The following is a 13,490-nucleotide window of genomic DNA, read 5'->3' on the forward strand; positions in this document are numbered from 1 at the left end:
ATGATCACTACCATAGCTAGTTACATTCCGTATGTTAGTATTATGTACAACAGCGTGTCTAGTGGTCCCATCTGCATTAATGTCATTGGACTGCCTTATATTTCCATCTCCATTGTTATCTTTATCAGCATCCTCAAAAATTGTTTCTTCACTTCAACATATTTCTTTAATTTTTCCCTAGCTATTTCTCTTTCATCATTAGGATTTGAAGTATAGTCTATAAAGGAAGCATCTATCAAATTGTCCTCATCATCCTTACTAGCTTCATTGCCATTATTGATCTGGTTGTCCTATCTAGCTGATGAGTGAATTTCATATAGATATTTTTTATACCCTTTTCATGTATTTATCTTGTCTTTAAGCATTTATTTGTTATGATTGAATGCTACTATGGGTATTAGTGTGTAATTGTGCAAGAAAATAGGCTATTGTTCAAATGAACAGGATTCGACATAGATATAGTGTGAAAAGAGGTCAAAACACAGTGTTACAGGTGAAGCACGGTCTGAGCATGGTGTGTTCCCTCCCCAAGAAAATCTCTAGAATTCCTCATTAGGCGAAGCATTGGTACTATAGAAACACTGTAGTTGAGTTACTGTAGCATAACTTGGAGGAAAAGCACAGTTTCTGTGCCCAAATCACGAGCGTACATGTGGGAGCACAGACTATCACGCCCGTGCTCACCCCGTGATTTTCTCTGATTTGGAGAAATGGACGAGCACAGGGCATAAGCATGCCCGTGCTTAGGATGTGATGAGCCCGAATAGCACCTTTGAAGCCAAATCTAGGTCATTTCTTTGGGGATCCTTTTCTCTTTTTCTTGGGGGCCGGCTGCCAAGGTCTTCCCCTTCACATTCTAGTACTAGAGTGAAGCTATGGTGCTAGAGCATAAGTGGAGTGGAGCTTAGCCGGTGGGACTTCATCGGAGCGCAGTCGGAGTGATTTGCAAGGCAAAAAAGGGAGTCTTTCATGGTTTCTATTTCTTTTGTTTTCCTTAGTATTGTATTAATTTGTAAAACTATGAGGGCTAACCATTCTTCGGTGCCCTGGATCTATGAACTTGGATGTTTATGTGTTATGTTGATTTACTTGTTTTTAATGTCTACGGAGTTCTGATGTGTTCTTGTGTTTATTCATGTGTTGTATAACTTGGCTTGCTTGATTTGCATAGTTGTTTGTGTAAAACTTGGCGTGGGTGGATTACCATAGTTGTGATTGTCTTGTGTAGTTGCAAAACTTGGAGTGTATGAAGCATATAGTTACACTTGTAAAACTTAGCGTATTTAAGAGGCGTAGATGTAATGTTTCTTTCGAGCACTTGCAAGGATCTTAGGATGTACCTGGTAGACATTAGAAGCAAGTCCATACACATTTCTCTAGGGTATTAGTCTGGGGCACTGCTCTATCTCTGTGTTTCTCACCTACTTCATTTCCTACCCTTACCTATCATGTTTTCCCTTTTAGATTATCTAGCTATCATCTTTCCCTGAATTAGTGATCTAGCTAGAAATTAGAAGATCAATTAGTACTAGGAGTCCAGTCCTAGTGGTTCGACAACCCTACCCCTCATGGGGTACCACTTTATTACTTGTTACGATCCGTACACTTGCGGAGAGTGCATCACCAACTTCCAACTCAACATTATCAAACTACGTAGTAATGTTAACTCAACATTATCGAACTACATAGTAATGTTTCTAGTAATATCATGGCATATTTAATATTTGAAATCTCCACATAAACATCCACTGTCCTGTGTTTCCTTAGTTGATCAACTAAACCTACAATGCCCTGTTTATTGTAAATATTTTTCAGTGTTCTGTCATCATCCATATAAGACAACTCCACAAAATTTTTGATATCATACCCTAGCTCTTTGACATCTCTTAGCATATCCCAATAGCAAAGGTCGGTCAGATCAACATAGAACGCAGTCCTTGATCCATTCAAATATTGAAAATCTCTATCCCTTACTAATTGCCCTCCATGATAATATTTGATAATGAACTCAAACCAAGAAGTCATATTGTTTTGTGAATAAACAAGAAGTTAGATGTTGAGGGTGGTTGTAAAAATTCCTTTAACCTTTTTTCCTAATGTCATTATTGATAGAATTATGCATTTATTATCCAAAACAAGGCTAATTTTTAAACTATGCAACCTGTTTGCACTAAAATCATTTTTAAACTATGCAAATTGGCATAAATATTTATTAATAGTTGTTAATAGAAGACAGTGGCCGCATCAAACCATGATTTTTAAGCTATAAATTAAACAACACTTGTGATAAAGGAAAAAGATACCCTAGCTATTCAAGATATGGCAATCACCACATCACACAAACCTTAATTTTTAAGGTGCAAAGTGAAGAACACTAATGATCTAGGAAAAACAACTTCAATAGTTATCATCAAAGGAAAGGAAACCCTTATTGCTGTGAATATGGAAAAATAATGTAGATGCATAAATGTAAGCTATAATCAAATCCCAAATTTTAAGCGGTTAAGGCCACATAACTATACGTCAGAGGTGGTCTCTAAAATATTCAACTTATTCAAAGGATATCCAACCTCATATTGAAAAGTTTGAAAGAAACTTGCCACTTGGAAAAGGTGAATGGGTGATAAGTGATTGTGTATTAGTAATACGAAGTATTTTTTTTCTAACAATGAGCATTACTTTTATCAGGTTTTAACACTAATACATGTGTATTTGTGATACTTTCGTGCATGTAGGTTTGTGAAGCTAAGTATTAAGAAAAGAAGCCCAAGTAGATCGTGAATATACTATTTGGTGGAATCTTGGAAGGAACAAATGCAAAGACACAAGTTAGGTTCGAAGATACATGAATGTGTGCCAACCTCCATGTATTCAAGCAATTGCAATGAGTTGGAGGGGCACGAAGGCAGTCACATTTGCATATCCCGACTTGTGCATTGATAGCAAGATCTTCACCAATGAGGCTTTTTATTTAAGAAACGTCGTGATCTACGGCATAGACGTGTGTCCGTTTATATTGCCTCGATAAAAAGTGTGAAATCAGGAGTGTTTTGGCGGGGGTACTATAGCAGGTACTGTAGTAAATCATTGTAGCAATGAACTATAGAAGTTACTGTTCACAGCCGGCCGAAAATTAGGATTCCAGAGAATCCACACGGGTGTGTGGAAATTCACATGACCGTGTGAAAATTTCAAAGGGGCGTGTGAAAAATCCACAGGCCCGTGTGGATGCCCGATTCCAGCCCTATTTAAGCCGCGATTCAACCCGATTTTGGGACCATCTTTCATCATTCTCTCCAAATTTTCTCCATCTTTTGAGAGGCCGTCGGCTAGGATTTAGAGAGGCTTTTGGCAAGTCTTTAGAGTGGTCCTACGGATTCGACACCATGCTTCTCTTGGAAGAAGATTATTTGAGGAGCTTTCGTCGGCATCGATCCGGCGAGGTGTGCCCTAGGCCGGACAAGGGGTCCTTTGGAGAAGAAGTGGCTACTCCACATAACCATCGACACAAATACTGAGGGGGTTTCCTATGGATTACTTGTTTTTATTTTCTATTTCATTATTGATTGTATCTTGCTCCATGGAGAGCTAAACCCCTTAGTAGGTACTTAGATTTTGTAAACCTTAGGATGTTTTTGTTTCATTGACCTTTTATTATACTTTCCTTAATTGATGTTTCTAATTGAGTTATAATCTAGAATGCTTGTTGAATGATTTCTCCTTTAGAGTGACACTAGGGTTGAGAGAGCATCATGGTAACTTTTGATGTGATTTATCATACCTCCACGTTCCAAGAGTTCTTTGCGGAGAGGGTCGAGAGGGTGAGTTGAGAGGTAGCAGAGCGTCCCCTTTCACTTCTGATGTGATTTATCATACCTCCACGTTCCAAGAGTTCTTTGCGGTCATAGTAGAGTGAAGGGCTAAGAGATGAACTCCGCTGGGGCTTAGTTACGCGAGCAATAGAGTGAAGCGTTAAAGTGAATTTAGCACTTGGGGCTTAATTGTGACTAGGGATCTTTCACTTGGACCAAAAGGTTAGATCTACACATAGGAATAGGGTTTATCACCTGGAATCCCTAGAGTGTCTTGCAACTTTACACAGTGTGAGGTGTTGACACTGTTTGATTTCTCCGCCGGGGCATAGTGTAGAGTTAGTCATGGTTGACCTTAGGTTTGGGACCGTGTATTCAAGGATGTCCACGACTCATTAAGCATCAGTTAGGAGACAAAATAGTTGGTCTTGCACTTGAAACATTAGTATTAGGGGGGCCATTGTCCGAGTACCCCACTTCTATCGATTGCCTTTCCTCTCACTTATTTGTGCTTCTCGTTCTTGTTTCTTTTATTTCTGTTTACATTACATTTCATCAACATAATCATTGTTTATCTTCACTTGGTTAAGTAGCAATCTTAGTATTTTTATTCCTTATTCCCTACGGATACGATACCCCACTCACTCGGGATTTATTACTTCGACAAACCCGTGCACTTACGGGTAACACGCAAGGGGCTTTGTCAATAGGTAGTGGCTCAACAGAAATAAATGAGTTAATGCCCAGAGGAAATACAATTTAATGAAATAGGAAGAGTATGTAAAGCAAGATAGGAATAAGGCATTGCAAGGATTAGTTTGAGGGAATGCAATGATGCTAAACTAGGATATTATGATTATGAATTCATTAGCATTCTTCCATCAAGATATCTTAGTATGTATATGCGTTATACAGAAGAATTTCAGAATATCATAACTTAATCATATGCTTTTAGATCTTTTGATGAATTTATTTCCTACTGGTTCAATAGATAAATAAATAAACATAACAACAAAAAATCTCAAACAAATAAAACATCTTAACTTCAACTCAGCCAAGTGGACTCAGCAGAACTATTTGAAAATTGGGTCAGATTCAAACATGGACCCATTGCCATAAAAATAAATAACTCAACACCATATGAAAGATTTCATTACATTGACTAATCAAATGCTTTTAACAGCACAATTAGGTAATATTAGTTATCACAGCTCAAGTTTGCCTCAATTCAAGAAGAAATCACCTTCATGCAAAAGACTGTCAAATAGAACAACATACTAATATTAGTAAGTACAAACTATGTTTTGTTATTTAAAGCCAACAACATCTAAATCGCAAAGTCCTTTAAAAACTTCACCCATCCACAGAGAGAGATACAAGTACTGTAAAATTTAATTAATGCAAACAAATGTGTGCAACGCAACTTTTAATAATCCCCTTCGTGGTCTTCTTATGTGGCCCCCCTCTCCAATCAAGAATTGGTTCCCAACTACCTTTGGTACCAAATGTGAAGGGCACTAAACTTATTAATGTTTAAACATAAAACCCATAAAAAAACCTAACATAAGGTAACATTCTAGGACAAAATATCATAACACATCAAAGCACTAACCCTAACCTAACCCATATAAATAGAAGCAAATCTAAAATTAATGAAAAGAAACATAATGCCATCTACTTTCTCTCTTACTTGGACAGACACTTGCAGGGCCAATAGTTGCACCAATGTCTTGGAGAGGATTCAAGATTGGTGGCTGGGGAGATGATTTGTATGTGGGAAAAAAATTGGGTTGTAGTGTCCTTTTCAATGATGCCAAAAGTTAAGCAAATAAAGCAACTATGGCCGGAATTGAGATGATTCGCCGGTGAGGTGGATGTTAAGGCTGGAGGTTCGCGAAATGGAGAAAAAGGAGAAGGGAAATATTGTTTAGGTTTGTGGGTTTTCGTGTTCGTGGGCTTTGAAAATGAATTCCACAAATGACGTGGAATTTTTTCTTTTTTTATTAATAATTTAAATTTATTGGGTAATATTTTATTATTTGACTTGCCACATAATCACTGACAGATGTTACAGGTTGGACCATATTTTCCCAATCAAATTAATAAAGGGATTAAATTGAGTCATTTCATAATAGAGGTATCAAAAGGGCAATCTAAGTAAAATACAGGGACTAATTAGGGGATTTTTCCAAGCAAAATACTTCAAGATGCAAACATGTTAAGTCCATGAAAGATCTTGAAGAAGAAAAAAATAAGTGGAAGGTGAGATACGAAGCTGAAGATTTGGGAAATAAAAAGAATCTAGATCAATTCACAAAACAATAAAAACTGTTAAGGCAGATATTGGGAGAAGAATATAATGGGAATGATGAAAATAGTCAAAGGTGTTATATAGTTATGCTTAATACATTATGATGCAACTTAATAAAAGTATTTTTTTAACATTTTTTATTTATTGTGCAGTGGAGATGAACAAGAAGATTATTAACTTTAATGATTATATTTTTTCAAGTTTGTTTTATTTGATATTTACTTTTTCTTGCTGGATAACAAAGTTATTATGAGACCAACGTTTGAATACAAATTTAAGATTTGAATTCTTTTTTTATGAAATAGTATGTATGATATATCTGGTAATTTTATTTTATATTTTTATTGCCAGTAAGTCAATCGTTTTTGATAAAGGAGTCGTATACAAATTTGCTTGGATGATTTTCCTTTTATGATACAGTGGTAGAGATACAACTTAGCATTGATATTTTAGTTTTTTGATACTTAGTATTGATGCTTTTATGTTTGGATGGTAGCTGTTGTTTTTGAATCATTGTAGACAAATGATTATATTGAACATTTAATTCTTGGCTTTACTGTTTGGAGATAAATATTTGGATTGAATCCGTTAGAATTAAATATCTATATTAACAATGAACTATTAGTACAATTTTTTATAACATAGAGAAATTTAAACCATAACCTATGATTTAATATTAACTGTGGAAATAATCATAGCTAAACATAATAGAACAAGACAAAATCATTAAGAAATTGAAAAATCATCGACAAAGCCATTACTCTCTATGAAAATGATCCCAAATAAAGCATAATGAGACAAGACATATATTCACTATTCTTTATGAATTTTTTCATAACAAATTTTAATAGAGAAATAAGGATACCATTGGCTATGATTTTATTCATAGCCAATAATCTTTTCCCTCTACCATTTCTTTTCTGAAGCAATGAATTTTTCTTACATTTCTCTACCAAAATAACTTAGAGAAGGAAGTGAAATTTCCTATATGAAACATAAAATCATAGAGAAAGACTTTTCCCTATCTCTACGATTCATTTTACGATTTTTTACTTTATAGAGAATATTATTTATCTACGATTGTGTTATATTTCCCTACGAATTTTTCTGTAGGCATTGGTCAAATTTCTTATAGTGGAAGAAAAAAAACATGACTTTGAATGCTACATAAACTCTTCATAATGCACCTACTTATAATGAATTTCATTGATTATAAATTTTGATTTTTGCTACAATAATATATCTTATTTACAATTTACCTTAATTACAAGATTTATAAAATCTGAACTTTTCTTATATTATGATATCAATTCAAGATTGATTTTTTTTTGTTATACCAATGTAGTAGAATTTTCTTTGATTATTAATATCAAATATGCGAGAAACCACTAGCAGTCTAGTGGTAACTCACTACAAAATACTTAAGGAAATGAGTGTTCAAAATTTTGCTTTTATATATAGTATTGTTCACAAGTGTATATATACTCAGGTCTAATATTGTTCATCAGTATTATACTATTATTTATTAGTCCTAGTGTGGGTCTCTTGTAGGAGGAATAGTATTTCCCCATCTAGAGTTGCATGGAAAAAGAAATGTATTTTTAGGGGGTCATTAAATCACTATAACTAATGCATTTTCATATTTGTCTGTTCTTATAATAATGTTCATTGCCTTTGTCAAAAATATAAATTTCAAACATGCAGTTCTATTATACTTCTTCCTCAAGTATACAAATACTATTTTAGAGCACTTATTTTGAAGCATGAGATGGATAAAATACTTTTTGTTCCCATCATAAGGATGTTTTTTTTTTAATTCACTGAGTAATGGTATCATAGTTATCATAACCACAATCCTATAACATTCGTATTTTATTTAAATTTGTTCAAACAAAATTTTCATCATAAGCACTCCATTTTCATAGATAACCATTTGAAAAACCGTCATGATTGCCTAATGCTAACTATCTTAATTTTATTTATTTTAATATTTATATATATATATGAATCAAATGATCACTTAGGTTGTCTATTTATGCGTGGCCCATGTGGATAAATGGGTGGTTCTTTTCACTCAGTACTCAACCTCTTATATAAAAAGAAGTTGAAGGAAAAGTTTTCAAGAGACTTTTCAAAAGAAAAACAAGGATAAGAAGAAAGATGGGGGCTTCGATGCCTAACTTATTTAAAAAAACAGACCTCCACCCAATCAGCCATCTCCTACCCCACCACCCACAACTAAGAAAATTCTTAAATGGCGCAGCACATCACGTGATCACCACTCCATCCATTAGAAGAATCAATATAAGAAAGACAAAAAAAAATAAAAAATCTCATATCTCCTCTTCATCTCAACTTGAGGCCTCACTTGCCAAGCATCAACAACAATGGAGAAGAATCAGCACAAACATCACTTTTTATTCGTAGCCTTCCCCATCCAAGGCCATATCAATCCAGTCCGCCACCTAGCCATGCGTCTCACAACCCTCAGCAACACCACTGTCACCATCTCCACCGCCGTCTCCTGCCACCGCCGGATGTTTAACGTTTCTGACCCCAACCAAGAAATCCAGGAGGGAAACCTCACCTACATCCCATTCTCCAATGGATACGACAATGGATTCAACTCCGAAACTGACGACCCCAAGCTCTACCTGTCCACCTTCAAGCAAAATGGTCTAAAAACACTCTCCACCATCGTCCAATCCCTTTCCCAACGTGCTCGCCCAGTGACGTGCATAATTTACACCATTTTGATGTCCTGGGCCGCCGGAGTTGCTCGTGAGCACAACATTCCTTCAGTGTTTTTTTGGAACCAGACTGCCACAGTGTTTGCCATCTGCTATCACTTTTTTCACGGTTACGAGAGCTTGATCACAGACCACGCTAGCAACCCGGAGTTCACCATCCATTTACCGGAGTTGCCGCCACTCAAGATCAAAGAGTTACCGTCATTCATCACGATCACTGACCCGAACCATCCCTTCTTCTCAGGGCTCTTTGCTTTACGTGGTGATTTTGAAGCTTTAGATTTGGAAGCTGGGGATAGGCAGCTGCCAAAGGTTCTCTTTAACTCGTTTAGTGCCTTGGAGACCAGTGCGTTGGCCTCAGTTAATGAGATTGAGACTCTAAGTATAGCACCATTGATGCCATTTTTATTCAGTAGCCCTGTAGATGAGGTGCATAGGGATTTGTTCAAAAATGATGAGAGGGATTACATGAAATGGTTGGATTCGAAGGAGGAGGGGTCAGTGGTGTATGTGTCATTTGGAAGTGTGGCAATGATGAAGAGGACTCAGATGGAGGAGATGATGAAAGGGTTGAAGGAGAGTGGGAGACCATATCTATGGGTCGTGAGGAAGGATAACAGAGAGGAAGGAGTTGAGTTGGACGGAGGAGAGGAAGGGATGGTGATCCAATGGTGCTCTCAATTGAGAGTATTGTCGCATAGAGCGGTCGGGTGTTTCGTGACACACTGTGGGTGGAACTCCATGCTAGAAAGCTTGGTTTGCGGAATGGCAATGGTGGGAGTGCCCCAGTTTTCGGATCAAGCGACGAACGTGAAGCTGGTGGAGGAGGTGTGGGGGAGTGGGGTGAAAGGAAAGGTTGATGAAGAAGGGGTGTTGAAAGGGGAGGAGCTGAAGAGATGTTTGGACATGGTGATGGATGAAGGGGAGGAGAGTGTGAGAATAAGGAGAAGAGCAAAGATGTGGAGAGACAAGGCTTTGGAGGCAGTGAATGAAGGAGGTTCTTCTTATGCTAATCTTCAGGCATTTCTGTCTCTCTGGTAATTAAGTGATATATCAATGTATTTTTCTTTTTTTCTTTGATCTCGCAATGCTTGAACTTTTATCTTGGCTAGAAATGATTAGAGTTCACCTTTTTATTTTCTTAAGAGGCTGCACGAAACAATTGCACGAATGACATGGCCCTCATTTTCTCTCTCCTATTCAGTTTTATTAAAAAATAAAAATAAAAACAAAATACTAAAGTTAAAACACTACAGAACATTAAAGTTAGGGCTCTTCTCCCATCACATCTACTTCTCTCCTTTGCTTCTCTATCGGTGATAACTTTGCCTCGTCTACTCCACCGGAGTCGCCTACAGTGCAGTTGATCGTCATGGCATTCTCCGGTTAGGGCTATTCTCCCATATTCTCCCATCCATCGGCGTCAACTGCACCCTCACATTCTCCAGGCACCGACGTTGACTGCAGCCAATCGTCATCACATTTCCATCTGCCTTCATCGCACCTTCTACCAAACTAGTCTTGTTCATACTCACCTCATCACCGGCGGAATCATTTTCTCGAAGAGCTCACTTTCCTCTCCTTCTTTACCCGTCGAGGTCGATTGCAACCTTTTATCGAAGCATTCTCTGACCACCGTCATCACATTCTCTACCTCATCACCGACATCGCCCATAGACGTAAGTCCCTGAAAATAAATTGTAACGTTTATGTGTATTCTTGTAAATTTCATTTAGGTTTAATCAATGATTATTGGGCTATGATTATTGGGCTATTGTGTGTATTATAGATTTCATTGTTAATGTATCGGGCTGTGATTATTGGGCTATTGTGTGTATTATAGATTTCATTGTTAATGATTATGGTGCTTAATTCCGAAGAAGAAGTTTATAATTTCTATATTGAGTATGCTCGGCAGGAAGGATTTGGTATTACAACAAAGAGTAAAAGGTTGGATGATGATGGGAAGTTGAAGTATTATACACTTGCATGTGTAAAAAGTAGAAAAAGGATATCAACAACAAAAAATTATTTCAATCCAAGGTTATCCACCAAAACAAATTGTCAAGCGAAGATTAATGTGATTTTTGGCAATGATGGATGCTTTACTATTTCTAGTGTCATTTTGGAGCATAATCATACACTTAGTCTGCATAAATCTCGTTTCCAAAAGTGCAATAAAAAAATAGATGCACATGTCAGAAGAAGGCTTGAAGTAAATGATCAAGCAGGTATAACTTTAAGCAAAAATTTTCATTCATTAGCTATTGAAGGTGGGGGGTATGAAAATCTGACATACATTGAGAAGGACTGTTGGAACTACATTGCAAAAGCAAGGCAGTTCAGACTAGGAGTTGGGGATGCTGAGGCACTTGCAAATTACTTCTTACGCATGCAACAGAGAAATTCTAATTTTTTTCATCTCATTGATATGGATGAGGAAGGCCGTTTAAGAACTGTGTTTTGGGCAGATGCAAGGTCAAGATCGGCTTATGAAGCCTTCGGCGATGTTATCTCTTTTGACACAACATACTTAACAAATAAGTATGATATGCCTTTTGCTCCATTTATTGGTGTAAATCATCACGGGAAAACGATCTTGTTTGGATGTGGTTTGTTATTGAAGGAAAATACTGAAACTTACATATAGTTGTTCAAAACTTGGCTAGAATGCATGTCGGGTAAAGCCCCCAAAGCAATCATTACAGATCAATGCACGGCCATCCAAGTTGCAATTAGAGTGGTCTTTCCAAATTCTCATCATCGTCTCTGTCTTTGGCACATTATGAAAAAAGTTCTTGAGAAGCTTGGTTGACTGAGTGAATACAAAGCGATAAAGAGAATTTTGAAAAGTATCATTTATGAAGCAGTTGACATTCAGGATTTTGAAGACATTTGGTTGATGATGGTAAAGGACTATAATGTTGAAAAAAATGAATGGCTAAATTCTTGGTACAAAATTCGGCATCGATGGGCTCCCGTATATGTGAAAGGCATTTTTTGGGCGGGGATGTCCACAACTCAAAGAAGTGAAAGCATCAATGCTTTTTTTGATAGATATGTTGGTCCAACAACATCATTGAAACAATTTGTGGAGCAATATGATAATACGTTGAAAAGTAAGTTCGAAAAAGAAGCAAAGGCCGATTTTGCATCCTTTAACTATAGTTTTCGAATGTTAACTGATTGTTACTTTGAGAAGCAAATACAAGAAGCCTATACAAATGAAATCTTTAAGTTGTTTCAAGATGGGTTGCAGAAAATGTTATATTGTAATCTTTCACTTATCATATTAGATGGGCAAATAAGTACATTCCAAGTGACGGACATTTTCAGGGGGAAAGAAGGCAAAGTTAGAAGGCAAGTGGAATTCAATGTGTACCACAATTGAGGGGAACTTGATATTAAATGCTCACGTAATTTGTTCGAGTTTAGAGGAATTCTTTGTAGACACATTTGCAAGGTTTTGATTGAGAAGAATGTAAAAGAAATCCCAAACCGATATATCTTACCCCAGTGGAGAAAGGATATAAAATGAAGGCATACATGTGTGGTGAATTGCTATGATGACCCACAAAGTAGTGAGGAAAAGGGCCGATACAATAAATTATGTTCTCATTTTTCTAAAGTTGCTGAAATTGGGGCCAGCTCTACGGAGAAATATAATTTTTTGATGAAACACATGGATGAAGCAATGGAAAAGTTGATGGACAATGCACATTATTATGGGAGTCATTCTAATGAAGTTCTACATCCAATGTTTTTATAAGAAGATAATGAGCAACGCCAAACCACAAGTACAAGCATAAAATTTAGAAGCCCTCTAACGGTACGAAGCAAGGGCCGACCACCATCAAAGAGGAAGATGTCTAAAGTAGAAGAAATGATCAGTAGAAATAAGAAAAAGGTAGTTATATTCTGTAAAAAATTTCTTGTTATAACATTTATTGTTTCCCTTAAATTTGCTATTAATTCTTTCAGAAGACTCAATCCAAGGATGGTAATGACAAACAAGCTGAAATTTGCACACAAGAAAGCATGGTAATGACTATATATTTGAAATTTATATCTAGTATTGTGTTTTATATTTTTTTAAACATATTAATGCATAATTTTTCTGTTTAGGTAAATTCAAATTCTCTTTCAACCTTTGATTGGTTTAGTCATTCACACAAGAATCCAATGTCTTCTTCATGGTATTCCAATTATTCATTTCTATTGATTTATTTAACTATGACATGAATTTTTCTTATTCTTGTTGATTGTATAATTCTTATTAATTTATCAACAGGGCAATAGAGACCCAAGGTGACCAATGCTCAACAATGTGTGAGAATGAGGTGGAGAGGCCAAAACAAAAAAAAAAAAACAAATTATTGGATGAGTTCCACGTTAGTGTAACATCTTTGTGTTATGAAACAAATATTGTTGTGAATTGTTAACTTTAAGTGTTGTATGGTCTTTATGTTATGAAACAAATATTGTTGTGAATTATTAACTTTAAGTGTTGTATGGTCTTTGTGTTATGAAACAAATATTGTCGTGAATTGTTAACTTTAAGTGTTGTATGATATTGTCAAGCTTCGGATGAGTTCTATGAAGGTGTTTTATGGTGTT

General features: G+C 36.2%; 2 protein-coding genes across 3 annotated transcripts; both read left to right on the forward strand.

Annotated features, from left to right (window-relative positions):
• The first annotated feature begins 8,367 nt into the window (after positions 1-8,367).
• LOC120250726 (cyanidin 3-O-rutinoside 5-O-glucosyltransferase-like) lies at positions 8,368-10,633 on the forward strand. 2 transcript variants are annotated; one of them, XM_039259563.1, is made up of 2 exons: positions 8,368-9,910; positions 10,022-10,225. In XM_039259563.1, exons 1-2 carry the CDS (start codon positions 8,511-8,513, stop codon positions 10,191-10,193), a joined length of 1,572 nt encoding a protein of 523 aa, XP_039115497.1. In that variant the 5' UTR covers positions 8,368-8,510; the 3' UTR covers positions 10,194-10,225. The 2 variants fall into 2 exon arrangements, with proteins under 2 accessions (XP_039115497.1, XP_039115498.1); XM_039259564.1 differs by lacking the exon at positions 10,022-10,225 and adding an exon at positions 10,232-10,633 and having other exon boundaries at positions 8,370-9,910.
• A 101-nt stretch (positions 10,634-10,734) lies between these two features.
• Positions 10,735-11,523, forward strand: LOC120284045 (protein FAR1-RELATED SEQUENCE 8-like). The gene has a single exon (XM_039290870.1). It carries the CDS (start codon positions 10,735-10,737, stop codon positions 11,521-11,523), a length of 789 nt encoding a protein of 262 aa, XP_039146804.1.
• Positions 11,524-13,490: the final 1,967 nt, after the last annotated feature.

The sequence above is a fragment of the Dioscorea cayenensis genome, chromosome 19, assembly GCF_009730915.1.
Source record: "Dioscorea cayenensis subsp. rotundata cultivar TDr96_F1 chromosome 19, TDr96_F1_v2_PseudoChromosome.rev07_lg8_w22 25.fasta, whole genome shotgun sequence".
Taxonomy (NCBI): Eukaryota; Viridiplantae; Streptophyta; class Magnoliopsida; order Dioscoreales; family Dioscoreaceae; genus Dioscorea; species Dioscorea cayenensis.